Below are 7,988 nucleotides of genomic sequence, written 5' to 3' on the forward strand. Positions count from 1 at the left end.
TGAGAAGGTTCGTGCTATTGTTGAGTGGCCAGAACCCACTAATATCCATGAAGTTCGAAGCTTTCATGGATTGGCAACATTTTATCGGAGATTTATTAGGGTTCAGTTCCATTATGGCTCCTGTGATTGACTGCATAAAGAAAGGGGAGTTCAAGTGGACCAAGAGTGCCACGAAGGCATTTCACAAAATTAAGAGACTCATGACTGAGGCTCCCATTTTTGCGTCTACCTGATTTTTCCAAGGTATTTGAGGTTGCATGTGATGCATCTAGTGTCGAAATTGGTGGTGTTCTAAGTCAGGAAGGACACCCAATTGCCTATTTTAGCGAGAAACTTAATGAGGCTAGGCAATTCTATGCAGTAGTCCAGGCTTTGCGCCATTGGAGGCACTGTTTGCTACCACAAGAGTTTGTGTTATACTCTGATCATCAAGCCCTCAGATATCTTAACTCGCAGAAGATATTGAAACCAATACATGCGAGATAGGTAGAGTATTTGCAAGAGTACACCTTTGTCCTCAAACATCGTCCAGTTGTTGAGAATACAGCTGCAGATGCCCTCAGTTGTGTCACGCTTCTCATGACTTCTAAGGCCTTCTAGAAGATCAATGGCTCATGTGAATTTCAAGCGTGGAGTCATGTTAACAACTTATTGAATTCCATGAGTGTAGAAGTCATTGGGTTTGACAAGATAAAAGATGAATATGTCAAATGCCCAGACTTTGGAGTGGTGTATGCTAGCTTGAACGATGGACATTCTGATTTACATTCTGATTATTTAATGCGGGATGGTTATTTGTTCAAGGGAACTAAGTTGTGTCTGCCTCGTACCTCCTTATGAGATTTTATGGCATGGGAATTACATGCTGGAGGAACTGCGATAAGACCATATCATTGGTTGAAGATAGGTTCTATTGGCCTGGATTAAAGAGAAGATAAGAAGTTCAAAGCTTGAATAGCTTCTTTTACAAAAACTTTAATTCCGTATTCAATAGTCAAAAAGTCCATTACAATGCTTACATAACATATATTTATAAGAAAAAGAAACCCTAGAAGATAACCTAAAGTTAAGAACTAATCTCACCCATTCATCTAATCTAAAGCAAAGCTAAATAAAGATAAAAACTTACCAAAAATAGTAATCCCTTAATTGACCTATATCCCTTCCTAAAAACACTCATAACTTGCTCAGATCACATTCAAATCATGTGATCTTGGGCCCATTAGATAGGTAATTGAAAAACCTTTCTAATAATACCAAAAACACACCAAACGGGTGAGATTTGATGCCTAAAAAGTAGGCTACAAATAAAATGACGAAAATAATAGTTAAAATATAAAAACTTGTTCAACGCCAACGACTGGAACAATTTTTATGATTTTCATCCGCATCATTCTCCCCTGCTTGAAAAAGAACTCGCCCTCGAGTTCTAGTCCGCCTAGATCAAATATGTAGACGATCCACTGAATCAGTATAAGTCGTAATCTGTCAGAGTCTCGAATGCTGTAACATGCTCGTGGGAACTGTAAGAACCGTCTGAAATGCCGGCGGAGTGAGAGGGAAGAAATCGCCCCTGAAAAATCATAAGAACACAAACGGCTGCGGAGAAGTTATCTGGCTGGAAAGATAGCAACGTACTCCTGGATCGGTAGGATCGGCATGACAGCTCTGTGCAGTATCAATCCATGACCATCCTCTAAAATATCAACATCCGCTGGAATCGCAACAGGCTCAGTGAAATCGGCAACAAAAGCATCTACTATAACTGTATCTGGATCAGTAATGGCAGACTGTCAAACCTCCTGATGATCATCATGTTCACTGATATCGTCGGTCTCAACCTCCACAATCATCTCGATCGGAGCATCGACTGCAGAGTCAATATTGTCATTGTGCTCATGTACTATAGAATCGGCATCCTCAGTCACAATGCTCATCATGGCCTCGATGTCTGCAATCTTTACAATATGCCCAGACTCGGTATACCCAGCAACTTTGTCATCAGTGGCGTACTCTTCACCAAGAACATTCAACCCATCACTAGCATCAACTGCGTTTGGCATGTCGTGGGAGTGGGTAACATCGGTTGTGGGTTTATAGCTCTCGACTGTGGTAACATTGAATAACGTCTGTTGGTAACATCGGTACCATGGAATCTCATGGCTAACGGTTTGTAGCTTTCGACTGCGGGCTTCACGGTCTTGAGTGCAGGCTTCACGGTGCTCTCTACTATGCCGTATCTCTTCGCGGCTAAGATTCAGCTCCGCTCTAGTGTCTCTAATGAGTTGAGCTAACTCATCATTAGTCACTAAATTGCTAAAAGTCATTGCTTGGTAATCTCTACCACTCCTTGTGGGCATGCAAGGAAAATTAGACACTAATTTGGACACTAACACCCTAAAGGTTTCCTACAACTAACCCTAGGCTTTGATACCAAGTTGATGCAGGACAATATCTAGAATAGGGAAGATCCTACACTCCTAATGGGATAATGGGTTCTAGGAAAGTTTAGGGCTAACTCTTAAGAGGCTAAAGACACCTACTGGTTAACTAGGGTTGATTTATGGCAGAATTAATTGGCGGAAAGCAGCAATATTGAGGCTTAAATTTGCATTAAATAATGAGAAAGAACACAATTAGCATGAGATAAACCTTAAACAAATTAGTCGACAGTTAAAGGGTCCTTCGAGTAACTAGTTAAGGGCAAAATTAGACTAAAACGGGGTTCTAAACGTGCGACCAAGTAGAATAATTAAAACAGTACCAAAACCTATGAATTAAAACTGATTTTGATGAGAAATCATCAATAATCTAATGAAAAACAGTAATAAATTTCTGCGGCAACAAAAAGGGGTCAAATCGGTCCAATTTAGGCCAAAGAGTATTTTGGTAATTTGAACAGATCTGGAAATTCTGGGTAAACTGCTGTGGGTTGAAAAATAATAGGTTTAAATGACGATAGAAATCAGATTTTCAGGTTTAGAGGGCTGCTACGTTGGCCGATTACGCTTTCAATCTCCAAAAGCAAGTTTTGGGGCTTGAAAGGTGTGAAAATTTGATTGGCCACGAAAAGAGTTGTAAAACTATGAATTTTGATTGCTATGGCTAAGGTTTAATCCCAAAATAAGTCTTTCAAAGTTTCAAGATGAGATCTTAAACGATGTAGGAGATATTTGGATTTTGGGTTTTTATATTTTAGGGTTCAAGAACACACAAAAATTGAAGAACTAATGACATACTTGTTTATGGCTGATTTGAGAGGAGAAGAGAAGTGAGAAGATGAGAGGGGATTGAGAAGAATGGCTCCAAGCCACCAAGAAGAGAAAAGAGAAGAAGTTCCAAGCTTAAATAGCTTCTTTTGCAAAAACTTGAATTCCTTATTCAATAGTCAAAAAGTTCATTACAATGCTTACATAACATATATTTATAAGAAAAAGAAATCCTAAAAGATAACCTAAGGTTAAGAACTAATCTCAACCATTCATCTAATCTAAAGCAAAGCTAAATAAAGATAAACACTTACCAAAAATAGTAATCCCGTAATTGACCTATACCCCTTCCTAAAAACACTCATAACTTGCTCAAATCACACCCAAATCGTGTGATCTTGGGCCCATTAGATAGGTAATTGAAAAACCTTTCTAATAATATAAAAACCACACCAAATAGGTGAGATTTGATGCCTAAAAAGTAGGCTACAAATAAAATGACGAAAATAATAGTTAAAATATAAAAACTTGTTCAACGCAAACGACTGAAACAATTTTTATGATTTTCATCCGCATCACATTATTTCAGAAATTATGACCTTGTTTTGAAAATAAGGCCCGATTTACATCTTTTGAAGAGATTAGCAAATGGAGAAGCTGGCAAGCTGGTAAAAGGTGTAAACTAGGAAGTGGTAGAGATTCTCATTTTAGCTCTTGAAGATGTGAGGATGGATAATTAAGGGCTAAGAGGGTTTCTGTATTTGAGATGTCTTGTCCCAGTGGTATGCTTCTTGCAACATCTTTTCTTAATAAAATTGTTATTTAAAAAAGAAAAAAAACTCATGCCACTTCCAATCTTTTGTTCCAAGAGACAGTTTAACACGTAGAAGTGGACTGCAACTTTTTTCGAAAACATTTAGCTACCATGATCATTACTGTGTCATGCATTAGATCTGAAAACTGACATGAAAATATTCTTACTAAGATAGTTTGTCTGAATTAGCTTCAGGAGACGCTTCACAAGCTGGGTATAATTTATATCTATAGTTTAGCTTAATGGGGAGTGTTGAGATGTATATAATAGTTTTCTTATCAGTCTTTTGTCTTTTATGAGATTATTGATGTATTCAAGGGCAGATTTTAGAGTAGGGAAGTGATATATCCGCCCCTTTTGATTACTTGGGACACCCAGAAGCAGTGTACGTGGCAATCAGCCCCATTGAATCTTTCTGACGTAAAGTACATCAGCCCCTCTGTAGTCATTGATACACCGCTTCTGGGTGTCCCAAGTAATCAAAAGGGGCGGATTTATCACTTCTCTTCCATTATTGTAACCTTTCTTAATAAGAAAGGGATATTATTTGTACAACAAAGCACATCCTTTTCTATTAAACTCTCTCTTTCTTTGTTTCTTCTTTTCTACCTTGTGAAATGATTTTTTCATTGCTTCTCCTGCATCTCCCTTACTATTTTTCGGTGCATTTCTCGTCAATGGAACTAGGACATGAACACTTATATCAGTGTTGGACAAGGATACAGACATATGTTTTGACAATAGGAGCTTGGAAATCACAAGAAGCTGGCACATCCATGTAGATTTATTCTGGTGTTTGAAATACATATTACAAGAACATTTTTGTTCATAAAACATAGCTGAATATACACTAAAACCATAAAATCAAATTCATAAATTAACAACGCCAAAATGCAAGACCAAAAAAATATTTAAAGAGTTTAGCTTTGCTGATGCATGTCCGATACATACAATTCAATTTTATGAAAATTTAATTCTCTTGTTACATAGCTCTTATCATTTAAGATTTCGCATCCCCCCTGTGGACATCTGGTTCTTGGTTTAGAGTTTAGACAACTCTTGTTGGGAAGAGCACTTGGCAAATGAAATCGAGTAGCCTTTTGGTCACTTGGCAGCTGCAAAGTTGCATTCTTGAGGTTTTGGGCTAACATTAGTTTTTTTATGTTGTACTGGATATGTTTCTGCCAGATCGAACTTCTTCATCCGTGTCGTGAAGGAAAGAAGCTACTTGTCCTGGACATTGATTATACTTTATTTGATCATCGATCCACAGCTGAGAACCCCCTTGAGCTGATGCGGCCATGTAAGCTTAACTAGAGGTTTTGGTGGGTTTCTTTCATTTGCTGTCCAAACTATTATCATCACCCATGCTTTGTGTGCAGATCTTCATGAATTTTTATCTGCTGTTTATGCCAAGTATGATATAATGATATGGTCTGCAACCAGGTCAGATTAATATTCTTGTTCTATGACAAAAATTAAATCCTGGTCTTGGGAATAGAAGGTACTTGTTATATCAATAAACCCCACAAGCAAAAATATCCATTTTTCTTGCAGTATGAAGTGGGTTGAATTGAAGATGGGGCAGCTGGGAGTTCTCAATAATCCTAACTACAAAATAACAGCTCTTCTGGACCACTTGGCCATGATAACAGTGCAAAGTGATTCTCGAGGGATCTTTGATTGCAAGCCACTCGGTTTGATCTGGGCCCAGTTTCCAGAGGTCTGATAATGTGATAAATTTAAATTGTCATATTTGCTATTTGATTCCATTTGATTGAGAGACTACTACTTCATTTGCAGTTTTATGATTCGAAAAATACCATAATGTTCGATGACCTTCGGAGGAATTTTGTGATGAATCCACAGAATGGTCTGACAATCAGGCCTTTCAGGAAAGCCCATTTGAATCGGAACAGTGATCAAGAGCTGGTGAAGCTGACACAGTATTTGCTTGCTATAGCCGATCTTGATGACCTGAGCTCACTCCATCACAGTAACTGGGAGTCATTTACAGAGGATGACTTTAAGAGACCCAGGCACAGGTGAGTAACCTTGAGGGTTAGAAGGTCAAACAACATATATATTAACTTGGTTTTATGGTATTTAAGATAATGCGATATTATCTCACCTGGGCTTAAGAAAAGCAGTGGTGTCCATCTTTTCTATCTAATATATCTCTGGAAGTTGAAAAGAACTTATTTATCATTTTTTATTAGTTCTTTTCAGTAATTTATTGGCATAAATTCTAGTATTATGATATATATTTTATTTTATTTTTGGTTTTTTAGACTAGCATTTCTCCTCGTTTTTGTTCTTTTTGGCCAAGCAAAATGCGTTGCCTATGAAATCAGAAGTTGTAAGTTTCCCAAACCTCATTTTCATTTCATGTTTGGGTTTTCACAATGTTTTACAATCAGATCAAGTGCTAGAAGTTTGAACTATGGAGGGGCTGTTGATCAAAAACTAAACTTCCAAACAGTTTTCATCTGCTCTTTCGTCTCTAGCTTGTGATTTTGTCTGAATTCTTATAATTTTTCTAAACCCGGAATTATCTAGGGACCCGGGCGGCATGTAAAATTTTATTAATTAGAAAAGAATTACAAGAGGGGGACTTATCACCTTGCCTCAAAAGTCAAAACCCAGAGCAGACTAATCCAGTTATTTACAATGTATCATACGAATACGCAAAAAAATCACATCTTGTAGCACCCTTAGTCATTCTAGACAGATTTTTCTACCGTCAGAATGTACAAATATCTCTTTCATTGCAGCTAGCAAGAGAATCGGCTACCTGGTTAGCCTCTCTACTTTGGTGAGACAATCTCGGCTTTAGCTCTGAATTTTGTAATTTGTCTCAACGATATTTTGTGCGAAGCCCTTGTACTCTTGGTCTTGCTGGCGGCAAAAAAGGCGATCATGGGATCTGCATGAAATCTTTGAAGCAACTTATGCCATTCCGTCTATTTGGCTTCTCACATAAACTGCTCCTCATAATACCATTTCCAGTAGTTTTACACGATCACACTATTTGGTCGCTGTCAAGAGCTCCCTTAATCAATTATTGACTTGAGTGAGTTGACTCGGTTTTACCTGGGTCGAGTTCTTATTAGTCTGAGTTTTGCCCTACCAAGTCAATCAAAACCAACTTTGACTCACCCAAGTTGACTCCTGTTTAGCTGATTAATTTTAGAATGTTACTCTTCACAAGAAGTTACCTCCCAAGATTTTCTAGCATCACCTATTAAAATGCTAATCAACTGAATTTTATTACAGGGAATGCTGCTATGAGGTGCACTTATAGTTTTTGCATATGATGCATCTAATTGATCATGGCCCAAGCTGTTACACTAATTGGGCGCTAGGGTTGGAAATTGGTTGGCTGGCACTGCTAAATCCCTATAATCCAATCCAATTTGTGAAGGACAGGGGCATCACACGTTTAGGTAATTGAGTCAAATACGAATCCCAAGTATAGGGGTATCAGGATTATACGAATCGGAAGAATAGGGCCATCTGGATCCATATATTGCTCACTATCTATGTTACTTTGGGGTTTGTAGTTTGTGGTTCACGTACGAACCCAATTGGTTGCGTTTTGGGATTCTTTGGTCTACTTGTCTTTGCTAGTTTCGTAGACTCTTACACCTCCTTTTGTGGTATTTAGGATAAGCATTCAGATCCTTCTTTTAAGTCTCTAAATACATAGGATGTGACAAGTAGATACTGAAAAGTGGAAGCTGCAAAGTAAAAGTAAACACGGGAGCAGGAAATATTGGGCATCGGAAGTGGAAATTGGGCATTGGACCCTGTATACTTCATAATGCAGAGTATATAAGATAATGCAAACTCTAAAATATCCCAATAAAAAAACATCCAACGGCTCATCTCACGTTTTGTAAAGCAATGGAATAAATAAAGGGAAATTTTATCAGCACTACTGTATTTTGATGACCGCACTCCTC

At 37.9% G+C, this 7,988-nt stretch overlaps 1 protein-coding gene across 1 annotated transcript in view; it reads left to right on the forward strand.

Annotated features, from left to right (window-relative positions):
- LOC143882423 (ubiquitin family protein) overlaps nt 1-6,313 on the forward strand; it is a 32,071-nt gene extending 25,758 nt beyond the window's left edge. The window contains exons 3-6 of the mRNA XM_077385920.1: nt 5,212-5,326; nt 5,406-5,469; nt 5,581-5,746; nt 5,827-6,313. Of these exons, the coding sequence (XP_077242035.1) occupies nt 5,212-5,326; nt 5,406-5,469; nt 5,581-5,746; nt 5,827-6,072 (591 nt within the window). The 3' untranslated portion in view covers nt 6,073-6,313. The remainder of the gene's footprint in view (nt 1-5,211; nt 5,327-5,405; nt 5,470-5,580; nt 5,747-5,826) is intronic.
- Nucleotides 6,314-7,988: the final 1,675 nt, after the last annotated feature.

Source organism: Tasmannia lanceolata, unplaced genomic scaffold, assembly GCF_043159265.1.
Source record: "Tasmannia lanceolata isolate RefF3 unplaced genomic scaffold, GAP_Taslan_0.1 ptg000002l, whole genome shotgun sequence".
In the NCBI taxonomy this organism is placed as follows: Eukaryota; Viridiplantae; Streptophyta; class Magnoliopsida; order Canellales; family Winteraceae; genus Tasmannia; species Tasmannia lanceolata.